The sequence below is a fragment of the Dipteris shenzhenensis genome, chromosome 25 (assembly GCF_047967505.1).
Source record: "Dipteris shenzhenensis isolate YYH24624 ecotype China chromosome 25, Dip_SZ_1.0, whole genome shotgun sequence".
NCBI classification, from domain to species: domain Eukaryota; kingdom Viridiplantae; phylum Streptophyta; class Polypodiopsida; order Gleicheniales; family Dipteridaceae; genus Dipteris; species Dipteris shenzhenensis.
This window is the reverse complement of record NC_141620.1, coordinates 48,587,051-48,609,865: the sequence shown is the minus strand read 5'-3', so window position 1 is coordinate 48,609,865 and position 22,815 is coordinate 48,587,051. Positions and strand designations below refer to the sequence as shown.

The 22,815-nt window shown below is 41.4% G+C and overlaps 2 protein-coding genes across 2 annotated transcripts; both read left to right on the top strand.

The window, feature by feature from the left end:
• The first annotated feature begins 1,819 nt into the window (after positions 1-1,819).
• Positions 1,820-19,267, top strand: LOC147885991 (uncharacterized). The gene is made up of 5 exons (XM_087396265.1): positions 1,820-3,278; positions 3,463-4,629; positions 4,776-5,221; positions 18,649-18,916; positions 19,164-19,267. Exons 1-3 carry the CDS (start codon positions 1,820-1,822, stop codon positions 5,198-5,200), a joined length of 3,051 nt encoding a protein of 1,016 aa, XP_087252391.1. The 3' UTR covers positions 5,201-5,221; positions 18,649-18,916; positions 19,164-19,267.
• LOC147885992 (uncharacterized) lies at positions 15,540-18,504 on the top strand. The gene is made up of 3 exons (XM_087396264.1): positions 15,540-16,591; positions 16,776-17,933; positions 18,080-18,504. Exons 1-3 carry the CDS (start codon positions 15,628-15,630, stop codon positions 18,502-18,504), a joined length of 2,547 nt encoding a protein of 848 aa, XP_087252390.1. The 5' UTR covers positions 15,540-15,627.
• Positions 19,268-22,815: the final 3,548 nt, after the last annotated feature.

The following is a 22,815-nucleotide window of genomic DNA, read 5'->3' as shown; positions in this document are numbered from 1 at the left end:
TCATGGGTCACAAATTTTATATGAAGGGCCTATCCTAAGATGGGAAGGAGGAGAAACCACCATCTTAGGGGTAGAGCAGACCAAGTGCCCAGCAAGGGGGCATGCCCTGATGTGTTTGCCACTAGGCTTCACGTGCTTGGCTGTAGAAAAAGGGAGTGCCCATTAGTGTGGGCAAGCTCAACCCCCTACCAAACCATCCAGCAATGTCATTGACATAGCCTTGTGCTGCCAACGGGAAGCCTCCTTCCAAAACCATGTGGGCCTCTCCTCTATTACGCTCTTCCTATATCGGGTAGGGTGTGTTTATAGACCAAATGCCCAAGCCTTCTCTACCATGGGTGGGCTCAAGGTGGTGTGTAATTGCACTTAATCTTAGAAGGACAAACCATCATCTCGGTCTTCAAAATTGTTGCTCATATGTGTGGGTTACTTAAGAAGAGTGTGAATATAAAATGAGGCTACATGAAGTTACATATAATATAATTGTGCTTGAGGATCTATGGGAGGTACTTTACATGCACTAAGTAAGGTTCTTATAACATTGTTATGTATTTAGTATCAAGTGAACTAAGCAAAGTAAGGTTCTTAGAACATTGTTAAGTATCAAGTGAAATAAGCGCCTCAAAAAAGTGTTATGTCTTTAGGACTACGTGTCTACTAGCTTGAGTACCGTGTTGAGGCCCTGCTAAAACATCAAGGTCATCGCTTGAGTAGAAAACTGCTTGTTGAGGTGTTCTAAAATGCCAAGGTCATCGCTTGAGTAGAAAACTGGAGAAACTAGGGAAATGGATTTTGGTCACCTCCATTACTTGTTGTCTCTTTCAATGCTCTCACTACCCTTGATGTCAGGAAAAAAGCCTAGGTTGGCTTGACAAGCGCCCACCTACTCACGGTCGCCTGCAAGCCTCCCTAGGTCCTTACCCTATGAGCTTCTTTTAAGTGGCTTCCTGGATTTAACCCTAGGGTGGCTTGACAAGCTCCTAGCTACTCCTGGTCGTCCTTTCCATGTGAACGTCTTTTCAGTAGCTTTCTAAATTTTAGGTTGGCAAATTTCCCCCGAAGGACGGCCTGTTGGCTCTTGGAGCAGTGAAGGTTCCTCTTGGAGATGGACGAAATTCTGAATTTTTGGCCTGCCCTCAATGGGTATGCCTTAGTAATCGTTTGGCCTCCAAAGAGAAAAATTAGTATTTAGTTGTTTTTATGTTTGCTTTTTTTTTACATCCATTGATTGGAGGAGCATGTGAGAATCCCATGAAATTCTCCACCTTTCTCTTTCTCTCTCTCCTCTTCTTCTTCTTCATCCCTTCAATCCTCTACTTTTTGGCCTACCAAGTCTCACTAGGAAGCCTAATTGATGGCGGCCCAGCTTGAGAAGCGAAAATAATTTCCAATGTTTTTTTAAACCACTCACCCAATTTCCACACCTCCATTTCACTCCCTACTTTTCCTCTCTCAACTACTGGTGGACTCCCAACTTACCATTTCATCCATAGGGCAAGCCATTTGAATGACAAAAGTCATTCCAACTTGTTTTAAGTTTTTATTGGTGAATTGTTGATTGGTCAACTTGCCTGTTTTTGTTTTTTATGATTGATTGAGCACATGTGATCTCCAGTATTCCTCCCTCTTTCTCTCTCTTTCTATTTCAAGCCAAGGCCCCTTTCCCCCCCTCTCTCTCTCTCCCCCTCTTCTCCTTGGTGCATATCCAAGTCCTCTCTCTCTCTCTCTCTCTCTTTCTTTTCCAAGCTGAGTATATGAGGCAAGCCTTATGAATGCTTTATGAGCATTCATGTTTTTCTTGTTAGATTTTCCCATAGGGATGGCGTCTTGGGATGCCTTGTGCATCTTCATGTTCTTCTTAGTCGTCCCCTTCCACATGAATAATATCATCTTATGCTGCGTGCCCACACAGCAAGACGCTCGCACTTTGCTTCAATTCAAGAACTCCATTTTCGATCCCTCCCACAGCCTCTCAACCTGGCTCATCAATCACACCTCCTCCTCCTGCTCCTCAACTCGCAACTCTTCATGCCCACCTTGGTTTGGCCTCGTTTGCCACCCTCGAAATCATCGTGTCACGGGTCTCTCCCTCTCCCAGCTTGCCCTTCAAGGCATCATCCCTCCCTCGCTTGCCCAGCTTCCATTCCTTCGCACTCTCAATCTGTCTATGAACGGTTTCACTGGTATCATTCCACCTCAACTCGCCAATTGCAGCGCTTTACAAACGCTCGATCTCTCTCAAAACAATCTCACAGGACGGGTCCCTAGCGAGTTGAGACTCTTGCGCAAGATGGAGCTGCTTGATCTTTCGGCAAATCTATTGGTAGGGAACATTCCGCCGACCTTGTCAAACTGCTCTGCTCTACTTCAGTTTGATCTCCACTTAAATCAGCTCTCTGGCATCATACCGCCTGAGCTTGGCTTGCTGAATGCACTGGAGAGGCTTTACCTTTCGGCAAACACACTGACAGGGGCCATCCCACCGACCTTGTCAAATTGCTCGGCTCTACTTCATCTTGATCTCGACTCAAATCAGCTCTCTAGCATCATACCGCCTGAGCTTGGCTTGCTGAATGCACTGGAGAGACTTTACCTTTCGGCAAACGCACTGACAGGGGCCATCCTGCCGATCTTGTCAAATTGCTCTGCTCTACTTCATCTTTATCTCGACTCAAATCAGCTCTCTAGCATCATACCGCCTGAGCTTGGCTTGCTGAAAGCACTGGAGAGACTTTACCTTTCGGCAAACACACTGACAGGGGCCATCCCACTGACCTTGTCAAATTGCTCGGCTCTGCATGAGCTTCTTCTCGGCGTCAATCAGCTTTCTGGCAAGATACCAGCAGAGCTCGGTAGGCTGAATAGATTGAACAGACTCGATCTTCGGGCAAACAATCTATCGGGTGTTGTGCCGACGACTGTACTGTCAAACTGCTCCGCTTTGGTAAACCTCCTCATCAGTAACAACGAGCTCACGGGCAGTCTCGAGAGTATTCTCTTAGGACTATCCAACGCTACAGAATTCCAAGTTCTGGATCTGGGATACAACCGTTTCCAAGGGGAGCTTCCCGACGCCTTTGACAGATACCCCAGCCTCGTTCAGATGCTTCTGCAACACAATTCTTTTAGCGGTCCCCTTCCTCGTTCGCTTCTGCAGCTCAAGTATCTCCTTACTCTAGCGCTCGATGATAATATGTTTCAGGGTACTATTCCCACCACATTTCTTAAAGGCTCCCTCCAATTAGAGGAGCTAAGCCTTGCCTCGAACAATCTCACAGGTGGAGTTCCTCTCTTAGCTTTCTGCATGGGAAATAGACGAAAATTGTTTGGTTTCCAGGTCGTGATCATTATGGAATCATCAAGCTTTCATTTGTTGACATCAACAATTCTTATCGAATCATCAAGCTTCCGGTTGTGTAAGTACAATATCTCAAATTTATTCTCTTCGTCGGAATGACACAGGTTTCATTCCCTCCGACTTGGGATCGCTTCCTGGGCTGTTGATCGTAGATCTATCGCACAACGCTTTAACTGGCTCCATACCGTATCTGGGATCGCTCATACAACTGCAACAGTTAAATCTATCGAACAACCACCTCTCAGGCGACATTTCTTCGACTCTTGATTCTCTCGAACGATGTGTTCAATTGATAAATTTGCAACTAGAGAACAACCAGCTCGGAGGCCACTTACCGCCAGCTGGTCTACCCGGGAACCTTAGGAGTCTAAACTTGCTCGATCTTTCTGACAACAAGCTCACCGGGCCTGTTCCTGCGATAGCACCCTTCGATAATGCATCGATTACAAAGCTAACAGGAAACCCAGGACTTTGTGGAATAATTGTGTACCGACCTTGCCGCATACAGCCTTCACCGCACAAACATGTACACCATTTGGCTCAGTTTGGACTTTCTGCGATGGGGTCTGTGGTCTTGGGAGGAATGCTCCTCGTGGGTATTATTTGGCTTCGCAGGCACTGCCATAGGCGCAAGGAGCGGAAGAGGATCTATCAGGCGCAAGCCGTACAATTAACCCAGCTAAGCAATGTGCTTCTAGCAGGGACACAGGTGAATCTAAAAGCGGATGAGTTAAGAGAAGCAACAGGACGTTTCAATGAAATGAATTTTTTAGGTCAGGGCAGCACGGGCATCGTCTATCGAGGTTTTGCATCGGGAGGAAGACTAGTGGCAGTCAAAGTGCTCAACAATGAGATCACATTGGGAGCTGAGGCGAGCTTCAAAAGAGAGGTTGAGATAATGGGCATGCTCAGGCACCGGAATGTGTTGAGAGTGCTGGGTTGCTGTTTTAGTTTGGATGTGAAGGCGATCATACTCGAGTACATGGTTAACGGGAATCTGGACAAGTATTTGCACGGGGGATTTGAACTTTCAAGGGAGCACAAGCTGAACATACTGTGTGGAGTGGCACAAGGACTGGAATATCTGCACCACAGCCATCCCGCAGGAGCCATTGTGCACTGCGATCTCAAGCCTGGAAACATTTTGTTGGATGAAGACTTTGAAGCACACATCTCCGATTTCGGCATCTCAAAGCTACTCAACAATGGCATCCGTCGCCAAGTGAACGCATCCTTTGTTCTGCGAGGGTCGATTGGTTACATTGCTCCAGGTCAGTGGAGATGACAGATAGCCGCCCTTAGATTTTGTTGCTTATGACGAATAAAAACTGCTCATGCGTCAGCCAATTCATGCTCTGGACAGTCTTTGTTGTAGTTTTAAGAATTTAGCTGCCCGTAGATTTTGTTATTTATGCAGATTCTTCATGCAGCATGTTTCTCTTAAATCACGCAGAGTACGGGTACGTACCAAATCCTACTACGAAGGGAGATGTATACAGCTTTGGAGTGGTGATGTTGGAGGTACTGACTGGCAAAAGACCAACGTCCCACGACATACCACTCGAACATCACACCCTGGTGACTTGGGTGCGATCAGCATTCCAAAAACAGGAGCTCTGTGTCTTCAATACTCCTGGGTTTTCTTCGGAAGTTGCAAGGCGATTGGCACAAGTTGCTCTACTATGCACTCAAGATGCACCCACGAAGCGCCCCTCAATGGTGGATGTATCGCGCATCTTGAAGGACCTTCAGAATGGTCCAAGTGTTCGTGTATATGCCAACTTGTTGCAAAATGAACGCAACTCTATTGCTTATGGTTACTCTTCCGGGGATGATGATTAATTGTCCTTCTTGCTTCAAAAGGTAAATTATTTTTTCCGATCTTTTTAGGCGATGATAGCTTGGAAATTCGTGATTGGTCCACTTGTAGCCATTCTTAGTGACATTAATTGCGAGGTTCATGCAAATCTGATTTCACTCTTATTGCAGGACGCCTTGATGTGCATTTGGCCTTTGGAGTTTATGGATCACCATCTTGGCCATGGAATCAATGCATGGAGTCTTGGATTTCAAATGTTTTCTATGGCTTTTGCGGGTTCGTGGATGCTTGTGTTCAACGTGCAATCATTGCATGTTGGTGTCTTGCTCTGTGGACAAGGATTTTCGCATTGAAGTTGAAGATTTGGGCATTCGAATTTATAATTGTAGTACAATGTTGCTAAGGAAGGTATAACCTTTTATGTATTGTTTTAAGTTTTCGTGTGGGTTCGAGGGTTCTATTGCGTCAACGTGTATCTTTTGTTGGAAGTTATACGGAGATGACTGAGTATGAACAGTCCCTTAGGCGATGGATATTGAGAGCAAGACTTTTGGGATAGATTCGATCATTTCTGCATACCTTTTTCATTCTTCACCTTCATATACTTTCTTTTCTTCTTCTGTGTTTCTTTGAAGTCATCGCCATGTGTTTGCAGAATCGGCAAAGAATGATGGGAAAGGGTTGTGTTTGCAGAATTGACGAAGAGCAATGGGAAAGGGGTGCAGGTGCATCTTGATGAAGAGAGTTTTGCGTTCAATGGTAGGCATATGCAATGTTTGAGTTCCACGTTCAATGGAAGGCACATGCAATATTTGAGTTCGTAGGAAATTAGATATGTTTGGCATTTAGAGAAAGTTCAATGATTGCTTTGTTTTGGAGAGTCGGCACCTCTAAGGGGGGTTGTGTTTGTAGAATTGGCGAAGAGCGATGGGAAAGGGGTGCAGATGCATCTTGATGAAGAGAGTTTCGCGTTCAATGGTAGGCATATGCAATGTTGGAGTTCCGCGTTCAATGGTAGGCACATGCAATATTTGAGTTCGTAGGAAATCAGATATGTTTGGCGTTTAGAGAAAGTTCAATGATTGCTTTATTTTGTAGAGTCAGCACCTCTAGGGGGGGTTGTTGATGTTCGTGGTGGGTAATGGTGTCTTGTGGTAGTCCTATGATTATTACTAGCTTAGGAAAAGTCCCATAGGATGGTCAACTTCTCAGGTAGCCTTTGATTACCAAGTCTATGAAGAGATAGTTGTGGAAGGTTTTTCAAGCAGTGGCCAAAGAAGCGTACACAGAATGTTCGGCATAGAATCTCTTGGAAAAATGTTTTGCCCATTTGTCTTGGTACTGATTTACGCTTTGACGTTTGTGGTTTTCTACAGGTATGTACACTTGAATAGTAGGCTATCATCCTACTACTGCACATATGATATGTGCAATAGGTTCCTTCTGGTGACTTCAAAAGATGCTACAAGCTTGTATATATGGATTGTTGTCACGTTCAGTCAAATTCAGTGTCTATATATGGTAGAATAGAGTGTTAGAAATGCTCTGAGATGGGATGTGCATTAGTAGTGTGTGTCATGAAGGGTCTCTTTCGGGTTTCTTCTAGTTATAGAGGTGTGACGAGTAGGATCGTGATAATGCAAATCTGGAAAATCCGAAATGGTGTGGTTTTTCAAAGGCCTCATAGTCGGGTGGTTCTGGAAACGGTTATCTTTGAGGAGATAAGGAGAACATTGTTGTTTTGGGGAAAAGAAAGTGAAGTTCTTAGGACCATTAGTTAAGTTTGGGGCTACATCCTATTTTGTTGTAGACTTAGTTTAGGTCGGAGTTTTGAATTTGTACATATCTCTTTTTTTGTTAATATATTTTTGTCTTTTGTCCTACAAAAAGAAAAAAGTATGACAATACTTTGTATACCGGCGGCTTGTGTTTGTCTGCTATAGCTCACATAGATGGATGATCCAAAAATGCTTTTAGTTCGACTAGGACATCTTATGGAACTTGAACGAGAATTCTTGGGTTCACCAAATGATGGCAGCCAAGGTTGTTCATGGGATAATATTATGGTGCCTGTGTGACACGCGATAATCTTATAGGCATGTGTGACGTGCTATAATAGTATGCGGTGGCCTTTTGTTTCACTGAACTTCTACTTGCTGCCTTTAATTACACCAGTAGTATGACCCAACTATGATGGGTTAGAGATCAGCTTTGCTAGGTCTCAAGGTAAGATCTTCAAATGTCTTCTATTTCATAAATAAAATTTTAAGTTGCAAGACCCTAGGCCCTTCTTGGCTTGCCTCTATGATCAGTTTACTCAACGATTCACCTAGATGAGCAACTCGTGATGTTGATCGAGGGGCAAAGCATTCACTTCAAAACTCCCACCCTCTCTCTCTCTCTCTCTCTCTCTCTCTTTGTCTCTTTTCCTTTGGTTGTCTCCCTCATGCACGCATTCACACATAGGCCCTCAAACCTCTCTCTCTCTCTCTCTCTCTCTCTCTCTCTTCTCTCTCTTCCTCTCCTCTTTTCTTACCCACTGAATCTATGGCCTCACACATAATCTTTTCTTCCTTGTATGCTAAAAATATTTCATTTTCATGAAAGAGTATGCAAGTAAAGTCTTGATATCTATCCATGATGACCACAAAGTTCACCACCACCTTTGATCTCTCTTTTTGTCATTGGCACAAATTGTACTTAAGCTCCTCTCTTCTCGCTCCTCTCTTCTTAGCTATCTAACCACCCCCTCCTCTCTATATCTCTCAAAATTCTCCTCATAGCTTAACATTCCCCCTATCCTCTAGTCTCTAAACTTTTTCCCTTCATGACCTTCACCCCCTCCTTGCAACACCATAACTACTCCCCTCCCCCCCCCCCTCGTGCGCTTGTCTCCCACACACACACACAAGTTACAAACATGTATGCATAAAATCAATATCTTATACATAATATAAATTCTCTCTCTCTCTCTCTCTCTCTCTCTCTCTCTCTCTCTCTGTCTCTCTCTGTGTGTGGCCTTCAAAAAGAAACAAATTTTAAAATTTCACACACACACACACACAGAGTTTGGCATCTAGGAACATGCAATAAATTTAATGACAACCTTCGAAATCATCAAAGCTGTTGGATGTTAGTGAAAGTGAAGCAGCAAACAGTCTTTGGACATCCCCTACAAATTGAGGTGAGAAATGTGTGAACGGTCTTTCAACGTTCCATGAATTGAGGTGAGGAACATGCCTTGACGACCCATAAAAACTCTCCAAATCAACCAAGTGTTGAGACTAGCTCCCATACGTCAAGCTTTGAGACTGAAGGTTGCCTATCTTCATCGTGGCGAAGAAGCTTTTCATTCTTTTGATAGTTGTTGGACTGATGAGGATTTGGGCTTGTTTTCTTTCACATCCGCCAAAGCAACATTCCTAAACAGTCCAACATCCACAACTCTTGAGACCATGTGACAACCACGCTTTTGTAATTCTAGAGGAGGGTCATGAGGCATCGCAAAACCAGCCAAATAAACACCCCTCTTCGCACCTAAAACTGCTAAATTCTTCATCTTGTGTAGTAAACACAATACTTCCTTGTCGCCAGGATCATGCAGAAAACCATTATAGGAACTCAGATCCATCGGCCCTAACATGAGACAATCCACCCCCGAGAGCCATTGGCTCGATTGGCATCAGCATATCCTACTAGAATGGTGATGAATTGTTGGTAGTTACGATGAAGAAGAAGCAAGTGTAGAAATGGTCCAGGAGGTTCCCTACAGGAGCAAGCCATTCGATCATCACTTGAGAGTGGTGGATTGTGCAAGGAGGAAGAAGTTTGTCACAACAATTATGGAAGATCTCTGTAGGAGCAAGTGATTCGTGATTCGATCGCCATCTTCATGTCAATTATTAAGGGAGAAAGCATATGAATTCTTCATCGCTGTGGGATGATTGTAGGAAGCTTTTTCGCAGAGAAGGGGATCCTACCTTTGTCTTGAAGCACATGATCGCTTGTTGATCTCTATAGTATTTTCATGTAGCTCATTTGAACGACTCCCTGCAGTACATGAAGCTCAAGGCAACATTGTGTCTTATGAAATAGGATGGAACATCCTTAGCATCACAAGTAGCATACTACAGTCACGTCCATGAATGGTGGTTGTACACAAAGTATTTAGTACATTATGACTGGATTGATAGGAGCTAACTTTATCGGTTAACCTCGTCTAGCTGATGTTCGGCACCTAATCCCTTATTTGCACACCATTTACTACATGGATTTCCCAGTAGATGGTATTTCAAGCATCTTCTATAGCAGGGACAATAGTACGCCATTTGTTGACTAGTTTTACTCTTGGGGACATGGTACAAATCTTCTAAGTATGGATTCATGAGTGCTGTAGTAAGAAGCTCAGTGCTGCTGCATGGTTGATTCGTCCTTGTTTATTCTAAGTTATGGATATGGACTATTTGATGATCAACATTACTACATAATTTGGTTGTGTGCAGCATTGTTCTTATTTGTGAGTATTTAATTTGGTTGTGGCTACTTTTCCTTCGGCATTGCTTGGCTATGGGGTTGATGAAAATTAGTTGATTGTCATTAGTCAAGCCATTCAATGCTTACTATGAACCAATTCTTGTCTCCCTAGTTTAACTACTCTTATGTACCATGCTTTTAAATTCCCTTAAACTCTCTTTCACTTCTTGTAATTATTAAATTATGTGCCAACATTTAAAGATTCTCTTTTCTTTAGTAAATTTTGTGGCATTTACATCCCTATGTTTCTTGTCATGTATCAATTTCTTCTAATTACATGTCTCTTTTAGGAGTTGAGTACTTATTTAAGTTTGTGAGTTGCTTAGTCGAGTACTAGATCTCTAAGGATTCCTATTTTATTGTTCATATGTTCTTATAAGGATAGCCATTTAATAATGAATATATATAATAGTGGGCATGTGTACATTCCCTCTTTGATATGTGTATATGGATATGTGCTCATATATATACTCTGGGAAATTTATTTATTGTGTTTGTTATATCTAATCGCTAGAAGGTTCTCATATATATAGACTTAAACTGATTTTAATTACAAAATGCACCATTAACCTACTATTTACTTAATGGTAAGGTGGAATTTGTAAAGCTATGTGTTTCATTAAAATTTATGTGCTCTTTCCCAGCTACTTTGTTTAGGTCCTTGTTATGTATATGTGACTGTAGTTTTAATAGATGTCATGATGCCGTTATCTTATACTCACAAGGTAAGTCATGTTGATGCCACGAGTCTATATTAAGTGTTGACATCTCCTTTTTTGCAAAGTAACCTTACTTGTTGGTAGTTATGTGAACGCCCTATGAAACTCTATACAAGTACTTTTGTATCCATGTATCCAAACTCCTTGTTATTCCTTTTGCAAAGATAATTAAATACATCCAACCCATTACAAAATCGCACATACCCATCATTGATTTCATAAATTAAATACAAAAGTGTTTACAATATCAGTAAGTTGTGATAACTCCTTGGTGCCCATTAGTGCAATAGATTACTCTACTTCTCTAATATATCTTTTGCTACATTCTTTTGAATGTGGAAGGTGGGTTCTTTCCTCAGTAAAAGCAATAACTATCCGTGGTAAGGAGGGATTAGTTGTCTTCCCATTTGAGACTATGATGTTATAACACTTAGTTTCTCTTGGATGGTGGTAGGTACATTGACCCCGACCTCGAATCTTGAATTACTGAAAAGATTCAACATTTAAACTTCGTATTCCAAATTGATGTTAAAGTGTTTGTCTATGATGTTAAAGTGAATTTGTTTCTTTGTGTCTTAGTTTAATAAAACACCTAGAGTCCCATTCTCACATTTTTATTGAATGAATATTTAATATTCTTTCAATAGAATGTGAAAGAATACAAAGAGTTTTAAAGGTGTCTATGAATTTAAAGTTTAAAAAATATTAGAACACTTGTCTCATTCTTACACTTTCTTTTGAATGGATATTTAATATTCTTTCAATAAAATATGAATGACTGATTTTCAATTTGAGTATATTCTTTGAATAAAAATGAATCTATGTCTCTCAAATTTCATTACTCATTCTTACACTTTCTTTTGAATGAATATTTAATATTTTTTCAATAGAATGTGAATGAATGATTTACAATTTGGTTATATTCTTTCATTAGAAATGAATCCATGTCTCTCAATTTTCATTACTCATTCTTACACCTTTTGAATGAATATTTAATATTCTTTCAATAGCATGTGAATGAATGATTTACACTTTGAGTGTATTCTTTCAATAGAAATGAATCCATGTCTCTCAATTTTCATTACTCATTCTTACACTTTCTTCTGAATGAATATTTAATATTCTTTAAATAGAATGTTAATGAATGATTTACAGTTTGAGTATATTCTTTTGATAGAAATGAATCCATGTTTGTAATGAAATACAATTTGCATTTATATTTTTTTTGAAAGAATATTAAAAAATATTTAAAAATGAATTATCATATTCTAGTGAGAATATAATCTAATGTGAATGAAATATAACTTGATGAATGAAAGTAATCTTGTTTTTTGATAATGATATTTGAATGAATGACAATTAATACATTGCATTCTTGAAAGTGTTTTTTAAAGTATATGTGTTGCTTTCGACAAAATGTGTATTGCAGTATGTTTCTATTGCATATGCAAATTAATATTTTTGGATTTTGTTTTTTTTACAACTTCAAAAGCATGGTGCGCGGCAAGATTTGGTCATATGTGACGTAGATACAAAAAAGTGCATGCTTTAGTCTCTTTCGTGCAGTGTAAATATTGTGGACACATGTTCACAGGCGATTCTACTTGCATCAAGCAACATTTTCTTGGAATTGGCAATGATGTTGAAGCTTGCTCATGCACTCCGTCTAATGTTCTCCCGTTATGCAAATCTTATTTAGAGAAAGTGAAAAAAGGGTTAATCCGACCCTGATAAGGAATCGTCCAAGTCCTAATGTGAGCGCTGAGGTTGATGAGATGGTTGAAGGAGAAGCACCAATAAATGTGAGGGGTGTATCAATACATGAAGGTGATGTAGATTTGCTAGCAAGCAAGTTGTAGGTGAGTTTTGATGCGACTAATATATGTCAGGTAAAGAAGATAAAAAAGGGAGAACAATCATCTATGAAGGATGGTTTTCTTCGACAACAAGTGCATGAAGAGCGCTTAAGATGGACAAAAGCATTTGTAAAAAATGGTATACCATTCAATGTCATGAGAGATGAGATGTTTCATAAAATGCCTTGAAGTTCATGTATGAAATCCTTGAAGAGGCCAAATGGAGTGTTCTTGATGTAAATAATAAGGAGCTTAGCTCTCCAAGGACACACGAACCTAGCCAATTAGATAATTGAATAAGTCATATATTTTAGAACTAACTTTTAACATGGAGTGATACTCTATAGTTTCTTCTATATTAGAGGTCACACTTGTGAAACTTGATTCAATTGCTCCATGCTTTGATGTACTATCTCTCAGGGGGGTCACTATGTATAAACCCTATATATCACATACTTTCAAGGCCTATTTGTAAAATCCTTTATCCATAAATTTATCATGAATAAAACACACTCTTTTCTATTTAATCTGTGAAAACCTCCTTTATTTGATATCCTTTTATATGTAAAAAATGTGTAAAAATGGGGTTTAAGAAACTCCTTCTGTTGAACCCATGTGCTATGCTTACATATTTATGAGTGAACCCCCCAAGTACTACCTTATACGTAATACTATTTGATGTGACTTGTATTTATGCTATATAAAATTTTTTTGGACAATGTACGTTATACTTACTTTTTTAATGTTTAATAAGTATTTTAAAAAAAGTATTGTGTGAGTGTCTTAATTTGTTTTTAAAAATGTATTCCTTAGAAAAAAACTATGGAAAGTTCTGTATATTATCTATTTATAAATTTTAATATTAATAAAATATATTTTAAAATTTCAAGCAAGTAATGAATCATATCTTTTACAAAATGAAATGCTATAATTTCATAAAATTTATATAATTCACCCTTTAAAAGGTATGTTAACTTTTGTCACATTTCAAAAAAAATTTACAACTTGAAATGATAACTTTAATGTAACATTTTAACCCATTTAGAATCCAATTAATATGCCAATTTAATGCCATTTTAAAATCCCATAATTGAAAATTTATTGTCATTTTTTTTGTATTTATACATAAGTAATAGCACCTTTATATCACTTTCTTTTTCCATTTAAAATCTCATACATGACACTTTTATGCCATTCAAAACTCTTGAAATGGCGACTATGTTTTCCTTTTATGCCATTTCCAACATAACAAATGCCTTTTTGCCATTTATATTATTAAAAAAGAGTATTATGTAACTTTTTTCTCATGTGTATACTTACATATTTCTAGGTGGACCCCCCCTGGGTATGCTTCTAGATTCTAGTAAATTAGAAGTGGATAATAGCTATACTAGGTCTTCATTAAAGCCTATCTTCCCCATGCATCATGCATTGTACTAACTCTCTCATGTTGGTGGGATGGTGACAGGTGAGATGACCTACTTCTCTCTCTCTCTCCTCTTCTTCTTCTTCATCCCTTCAATCCTCCACTTTTTGGCCTGCCACGTCTCACTAGGAAGCCTAATTGATGGCTTGACAGGTGCCCACCTACTCACGGTCGCCTGCAAGCCTCCCTAGGTCCTTTCCCTGTGAGCTTCTTTTAAGTGGCTTCTTGGATTTAACCCTAGGGTGGCTTGACAAGCTCCTAGCTACTCCCGGTCGTCCTTTCCATGTGAACGTCTTTTAAGTGGCTTTCTAGATTTTAGGTTGGCAGATTTCCCCCGAAGGACGGCCTGTTGGCTCTTGGAGCAATGAAGGTTCCTCTTGGAGATGGACAAAATTCTGAATTTTTGGCCTACCCTCAATGGGTAGGCCTTAGTAATAGTTTGGCCTCCAACGAGAAAAATAAGTATTTAGTTCTTTTTATGTTCACTTTTTTTTTGACATCCATTGATTGGAAGAGCATGTGAGAGTCCCATGAAATTCTCCACCTTTTTCTCTCTCTCTCTCCTCTTCTTCTTCTTCATCCCTTCAATCCCCCACTTTTTGGCCTGCCACGTCTCACTAGGAAGCCTAATTGATGGCGGCCCAGCTTGAGAAGCGAAAATAATTTCCAATGTTTTTTTAAACCACTCCCCCAATTTCCACACCTCCATTTCACTCCCTACTTTTTCTCTCTCAACTATTGGTGGACTTCCAACTTACCATTTCATCCATAGGGCAAGCCATTTGAATGACAAAAGTCATTCAACTTGTTTTAAGTTTTTATTAGTAAATTGTTGATTGGTCCACTTGCCTGTTTTCGTTTTTTATGATTGATTGAGCACATGTGATCTCCATGTATTTCTCCTTCTTTCTCTCTCTTTCTATTTCAAGCCAAAGCCCCCCTCCCCCCCTCTCTCTCTCCCCCCCTTTCTCCTTGGTGCACATCCAACTCCTCTCTCTCTCTCTCTTTCTTTTCCAAGCGTGCACCAAGTCCTCTCTCTCTCTCTCTTTCTTTTCCAAGAGGCATCTCTTTCTTTCTTTTCCAAGCTGAGTATCTGAGGCAAGCCTTATGAATGCTTTATGAGCATTCATGTTATTCTTGTTAGATTTTCCCGTAGGGATGGCCTCTTGGGGTGCCTTGTGCATCTTCATGTTCTTCTTCTTCGTCGTCCCCTTCCACATGAATAATATCATCTTATCTTGCGTGCCCACACAGCAAGATGCTCACACTTTGCTTCTTGGCTCTTGGAGGAGATTTTTGGCCTGCCCCCAGCATCCATTAATTGGAGCATGTGAAAATCCCATGAAATTCTCCACCTTTCTCTCTCTCTCTCTCTCTCCTCTTCTTCTTCTTCATCCCTTCAATCCTCGACTTTTGTCTCCCCTTCTTTCTCTCTCTCTTCTTCTTCTCCTTCTCCCTCTCCCCCTCTAAGCTTCCAATTCGTCCCCTTGCTCACCATGTAGGGCAGGAAACATGAATGAAATTCATCTTGTTTAGATTTTCCCATAGGGATGGCCTCGTCGCATGCGGCCTCTTCGCATGCCTTGTGCATCTTCATGTTCTTCTTCTTAGTCGGCCCCTTCCACATGAATAATATCATCTTATGCTGCGTGCCCACACAGCAAGACGCTCGCACTTTGCTTCAATTCAAGAACTCCATTTTCGATCCCTCTCACAGCCTCTCAACCTGGCTCATCAATCACACCTCCTCCTCCTGCTCCTCAACTCGCAACTCTTCATGCCCACCTTGGTTTGGCCTCGTTTGCCACCCTCAAAATCACCGTGTCACCGGTCTCTCCCTCTCCCAGCTTGCCCTTCAAGGCATCATCCCTCCCTCGCTTGCCCAACTCCCATTCCTTCGCACTCTCAATCTGTCTATGAACGGTTTCACTGGAATCATTCCACCTCAACTCGCCAATTGCAGCGCTTTACAAACGCTCGATCTCTCTCAAAACTCTCTCACAGGACGGGTCCCTAGCGAGTTGAGACTCTTGGGCAAGATGGAGCTGCTTGATCTTTCGGCAAATCTATTGGTAGGGAACATTCCGCCGACCTTGTCAAACTGCTCTGCTCTACTTCAGTTTGATCTCCACTTAAATCAGCTCTCTGGCATCATACCGCCTGAGCTTGGCTTGCTGAATGCACTGGAGAGGCTTTACCTTTCGGCAAACGCACTGACAGGGGCCATCCCGCCGATCTTGTCAAATTGCTCTGCTCTACTTCATCTTGATCTCGACTCAAATCAGCTCTCTAGCATCATACCGCCTGAGCTTGGCTTGCTGAATGCACTGGAGAGACTTTACCTTTCGGCAAACACACTGACAGGGGCCATCCCACTGACCTTGTCAAATTGCTCGGCTCTGCATGAGCTTCTTCTCGGCTTCAATCCACTTTCTGGCAAGATACCAGCAGAGCTCGGTAGGCTGAATAGATTGAACAGACTCGATCTTCGGGCAAACAATCTATCGGGTGTTGTGCCGACGACTGTGTCAAACTGCTCCGCTTTGGTAAACCTCCTCATCAGTAACAACGAGCTCACGGGCAGTCTCGAGAGTATTCTCTTAGGACTATCCAACGCTACAGAATTCCAAGTTCTGGATCTGGGATACAACCGTTTCCAAGGGGAGCTTCCCGACGCCTTTGACAGATACCCCAGCCTCGTTCAGATACTTCTGCAACACAATTCTTTTAGCGGTCCCCTTCCTCGTTCGCTTCTGCAGCTCAAGTATCTCCTTACTCTAGCGCTCGATGATAATATGTTTCAGGGTACTATTCCCACCACATTTCTTAACGGCTCCCTCCAATTAGAGAAGCTAAGCCTTGCCTGGAACAATTTCACAGGTGAAGTTCCTCTCTTAGCTTTCTGCATGGGAAAAGGACGAAAATTGTTTGGTTTCCAGGTCGTGATCATTATGGAATCATCAAGCTTTCATTTGTTGACATCAACAATTCTTATCGAATCATCAAGCTTCCGGTTCTGTAAGTACAATATCTCAAATTTATTCTCTTCGTCGGAATGACACAGGTTTCATTCCCTCCGACTTGGGATCGCTTCCTGGGCTGTTGATCTTAGATCTATCGCACAACGCTTTAACTGGCTCCATACCGAATCTGGGATCGCTCATACAACTGCAACAGTTAAATCTCTCGAACAACCACCTCTCAGGCGACATTTCTTCGACTCTTTATTCTCTCGAACAATGTGTTCAATTGATAAGTTTGCAACTCGGGAACAACCAGCTCGGAGGCCACTTACCGCCAGCTGGTCTAGGCGGGAACCTTAGGAGTCTAAACTTGCTCGATCTTTCTGACAACAAGCTCACCGGGCCTGTTCCTGCGATAGCACCCTTCGATAATGCACTGATTACAAAGCCAACAGGAAACCCAGGACTTTGTGGAATAATTGTGCACCGACCTTGCCGCATAAATACTCCACACGATCACCATTTGGCTCAGTTTGGACTTTCTGCGATGGGGTCTGTGGTCTTGGGAGGAATGCTCCTCGTGGGTATTATTTGGCTTCGCAGGCACTGCAATAGGCGCAAGGAGCGAAAGAGGATCTATCACGCGCAAGCCGTACAATTAACCCAGCTAAGCAATGTGCTTCTAACAGGGACGCAGGTGAATCTAAAAGCGGATGAGTTAAGAGAAGCAACAGGACGTTTCAATGAAATGAATTTTTTAGGTAAGGGCAGCACGGGCATCGTCTATCGAGGTTTTGCATCGGGAGGAAGAGTAGTGGCAGTCAAAGTGCTCAACAATGAGATCACATTGGGAGCTGAGGCGAGCTTCAAAAGAGAGGTTGAGATAATGGGCATGCTCAGGCACCGGAATGTGTTGAGAGTGCTGGGTTGCTGTTTTAGTTTGGATGTGAAGGCGATCATACTCGAGTACATGGTTAACGGGAATCTGGACAAGTATTTGCACGGGGGATTTGAACTTTCAAGGGAGCACAAGCTGAACATACTGTGTGGAGTGGCACAAGGACTGGAATATCTGCACCACAGCCATCCTGCAGGAGCCATTGTGCACTGCGATCTCAAGCCTGGAAACATTTTGTTGGATGAAGACTTTGAAGCACACATCTCCGATTTCGGCATCTCAAAGCTACTCAACAATGGCATCCGTCGCCAAGTGAACGCATCCTTTGTTCTGCGAGGGTCGATTGGTTACATTGCTCCAGGTCAGTGGAGATGACAGATAGCCGCCCTTAGATTTTGTTGCTTATGACGAATAAAAACTGCTCATGCGTTAGCCAATTCATGCTCTGGACAGTCTTTGTTGTAGTTTTAAGAATTTAGCTGCCCGTAGATTTTGTTGTTTATGCAGATTCTTCATGCAGCATGCTTCTCTTAAATCACGCAGAGTACGGGTACGTACCAAATCCTACTACGAAGGGAGATGTATACAGCTTTGGAGTGGTGATGTTGGAGGTACTGACTGGCAAAAGACCAACGTCCCACGACATACCACTCGAACATCACACCCTGGTGACTTGGGTGCGATCAGCCTTCCAAAAACAGGAGCTCTGTGTCTTCAATACTCCTGGGTTTTCTTCGGAAATTGCAAGGCGATTGGCACAAGTTGCTCTACTATGCACTCAAGATGCACCCGCGAAGCGCCCCTCAATGGTGGATGTATCGCGCATCTTGAAGGACCTTCAGAATGGTCCAAGTGTTCGTGTATATCCGAACTTGTTGCAAAATGAACGCAACTCTATTGCTTATTGTTACTCTTCCGGGGATGACGATTAATTGTCCTTGCTTCAAAAGGTAAATTATTTTTTCCGATCTTTTTAGGTAATGATAGCTTGGAAATTCGTGATTGGTCCACTTGTAGCCATTCTTAGTGGTATTAATTGCGAGGTTCATGCAAATCTGATTTCACTCTTATTTCAGGACGCCTTGATGTGCATTTGGCGTTTGTAGATTGTTAATTTATTATGCCATCTTTGTGAGTTTATGGATCGCCATCTTGGCCATGGAATCAATGCATGGAGTCCTGGATTTCAAATGTTTTCTATGGCTTTTGGGGTTTGTGGATGCTTGTGTTCGACGTGCAATCATTGCATGTTAGTGTCTTGCTCTGTGGACAAGGATTTTCGCATTGAAGTTGAAGATTTGGGCCTTCGAATTTATAATTGTAGTACAAATGTTGCTAAGGAAGGTATAACCTTTTATGTATTGTTTTAAGTTTTCGTGTGGGTTCGAGGGTTCTATTGCATCAATGTGTATCTTTTGTTGGAAGTTATACGGAGATGACTGAGTATGAACAGTCCCTTAGGCGATGGATATTGAGAGCAAGACTTTTGGGATAGATTCGATCATTTTTACATACTTTTTTCATTCTTCACCTTCATATACTTTCTTTTCTTCTTTTGTGTTTCTTTGAAGTCATCGCCATGTGTTTGCAGAATTGGCAAAGAATGATGGGAAAGCGGTGTGTTTGCAGAATTGGCAAAGAGCAATGGGAAAGGGGTGCAGGTGCATCTTGATGAAGAGAGTTTCGCGTTCAATGGTAGGCATATGCAATGTTTGAACTCGTTCCATGTTCAATGGTAGGCACATGCAATATTTGAGTTCGTAGGAAATTAGATATGTTTAGCATTTAGAGAAAGTTCAATGATTGCTTCGTTTTGCAAAGTCGGCACCTCTAAGGGGGGTTGTGTTTGCAGAATTGGCGAAAAGCGATGGGAAAGGGGTGCAGATGCATCTTGATGAAGAGAGTTTTGCGTTCAATAGTAGGCATATGCAATGTTTGAGTTCCGCGTTCAATGGTAGGCACATGCAATATTTGAGTTTGTAGGAAATCAAATATGTTTAGCATTTAGAGAAAGTTCAATGATTGCTTTATTTTGCAGAGTCGGCACCTCTAGGGGGGGTTGTTGATGTTCATGGTGGGTAATGGTGTCTTGTGGTAGTCCTATGATTATTACTAGCTTAGGAAAAGTCCCACAGGATGGTCAACTTCTCAGGTAGCCTTTGATTACCAAGTCTATGAAGAGAGAGTTTTTCAAGCAGTGGCCCATACACAGAATGTTCGGCATAGAATCTCTTGGAAAAATGTTTTGCCCATTTGTCTTGGTACTGATTTACGCTTTGACGTTTGTGGTTTTCTACAGGTATGTACACTTGAATAGTAGGCTATCATCCTACTACTACACATATGATATGTGCAATAGGTTCCTTCTGGTGACTTCGAAAGATGCTACAAGCTTGTATATATGGATTGCTGTCACGTTCAGTCAAATTCAATCTCTATATATGTGTTTGTTTGCTATCATGTAGATGGATGATCCAAAAATCCTTTTAGTTCGACCAGGATATCCTATGGAACTTGAACGAGAATTCTTGGGTTCACTAAATGATGGCAACCAAGGTTGTTCATGGGATAATATTATGGCGCCTGTGTGACGTGCGATAATCTTATAGGCACGTGTGGCGTGCTATAATAGTATGCGGTAGCCTTTTGTGTCACCGAACTTCTACTTGCTGCCTTTAATTACACGAGTAGTATGACCCAGCTATGATGGGTTAGAGATCAGCTTTGCTGGGTCTCAAGGTAAGATCTTCAAATGTCTTCTATTTCATAAATAAAATTTTAAGTTGCAAGACCCTAGGCCCTTCTTGGCTTGCCTCTATGATCGATTTACTCTCAACGATTCACCTAGATGAGCGACTCGTGATGTTGATCAAGGGGCAAAGCATTCACTTCAAAACTCCCACCCTCTCTCTCTCTCTCTCTCTCTCTCTCTCTCTCTTTGTCTCTTTTCCTTTGGTTGTCTCCCTCATGCATGCATTCACACATAGGCCCTCAAACCTCTCTCTCTCTCTCTCTCTCTCTCTCTCTCTCTCTCTCTCTTCTCTCTCTTCCTCTCCTCTTTTCTTACCCACTGAATCTATGGCCTCACACATAATCTTTTCTTCCTTGTATGCTAAAAATATTTCATTTTCATGAAAGAGTATGCAAGTGAAGTCTTGATATCTATCCATGATGACCACAAAGTTCACCACCACCTTTGATCTCTCTTTTTGTCATTGGCACAAATTGTACTTAAGCTCCTCTCTCCTCCTCTCTTCTTGCTCCTCTCTTCTTAGCTATCTAACCACCCCCTCCTCTCTATATCTCTCAAAATTCTCCTCATAGCATAACATTCCCCCTATTCTCTAGTCTTTAGACTTTTTCCCTTCATGACCTAAACCCTGCTTGCAACACCACAACTACTCCTCTCCCCCCCCCCTCGTGCTCTTGTCTCCCACACACACATAAGTTACAAACATGTATGCATAAAATCAATATCTTATACATAATATAAATTCTCTCTCTCTCTCTCTCTCTCTCTCTCTCTCTCTCTCTCTCTCTGTGGCCTTCAAAAAGAAACAAATTTTAAAATTTCACACACACACACACACACACACACATACACATAGAGTTTGGCGTCTTAGGAACATGTAATAAATTTAATGACAACCTTCAAAGTCATCAAAGCTGTTGGATGTTAGTGAGAGCGAAGCAGCAAACAGTCTTTGGACATCCCCTACAAATTGAGGTGAGAAATGTGTGAACGGTCTTTCAATGTTCCATGAATTGAGGTGAGGAACGTGCCTTAACGACCCATAAAAACTCTCCAAATCAACCAAGTGTTGAGACTAGGTCCCATACGTCAAGCTTTGAGACTGAAGGTCACCTATCTTCATTGTGGCGAAGAAGCTTTTCATTCTTTTGATAGTTGTTGGACTGATGAGGATTTGGGCTTGTTTTCTTTCACATCCACTAGAGCAACATTCCTAAATAGTCCAACATCCACAAATCTTGAGACCATGTGACAACCACGCTTTTGTAATTCTAGAGGAGGGTCATGAGGCATCGCAAAACCAGCCAAATAAACACCCCTCTTCGCACCCAAAACTGCTAAATTCTTCATCTTGTGTAGTAAACACAATACTTCCTTGTCGCCAGGATCATGCAGAAAACCATTATAGGAACTCAGATCCATCGGCCCTAATATGAGACAATCCACCCCCGAGAGCCATTGGCTCAATTGGCATCAGCATCTCCTACTAGAATGGTGATGAATTGTTGGTAGTTACGATGAAGAAGAAGCAAGTGTAGAAATGGTCCAGGAGGTTCCCTGCAAGAGCAAGCCATTCGATCATCACTTGAGAGTGGTGGATTGTGCAAGGAGGAAGAAGTTTGTCACAACAATTATGGAAGATCTCTGTAGGAGCAAGTGATTCGTGATTTGATCACCACCTTCATGTTAATTATTAAGGGAGAAAGCATATGAATTCTTCATCGCTGTGGGATGATTGCAGGAAGCTTTTTCGTAGAGAAGGGGATCCTACCTTTGTCTTGAAGCACATGATCGCTTGTTGATCTCTATAGTATTTTAATTTAATAAAGTGTAAAGTGTCTTAGAATGTATTTTTTATTTTTTTCCAAAATTTTACGTTTGTGTATTAGAATTGTGTATTCATTTGTGTTTATTATGGTTAAACTCAAACCATGAGCCATGCACACAAATTTTTATTATAATGATTAAATTTAAACTCACATGTCATGCACAAATTGGCAATCTAAATTTTGCAGGTCATGCACAGACAGGTGGAGGGGAGGTTATAATTAAGGTTCTCATTTTATTTTGAAGTACATCAGTCTCCTATGATGGCATCGTTTTTCAGGATTCAAGTGATTGACTATGATAATAAGGAGGAATTAGGTGTTGTTAGGGTGACAAGAGACACAGGTCATCCCACATTCTCTCATGTTCGTGAACAAATTGAGTATTCTTGAACTTTGGCAACGTGAATCTGATAGAGTTAGATCAAACCTAAAGGAAATGGTAGTGTCAAGGGATAATAAGTTTGAGTTGCATTCTAAGGACTTCAATGGGGTGCCCCATGTGCGAATTTGGTGTCATGAGTGTAATGAACTTTATGTTAAAGGATCGATAAAAGGCAAGCATCATCTTACAATTGCTTCTCTAACTTCATGAAATTTCACATCTTAGAAAGTAAATCATGGGCTCAAGTATATGGTTGCTCGAGGGCTACGAAAAGAAGATA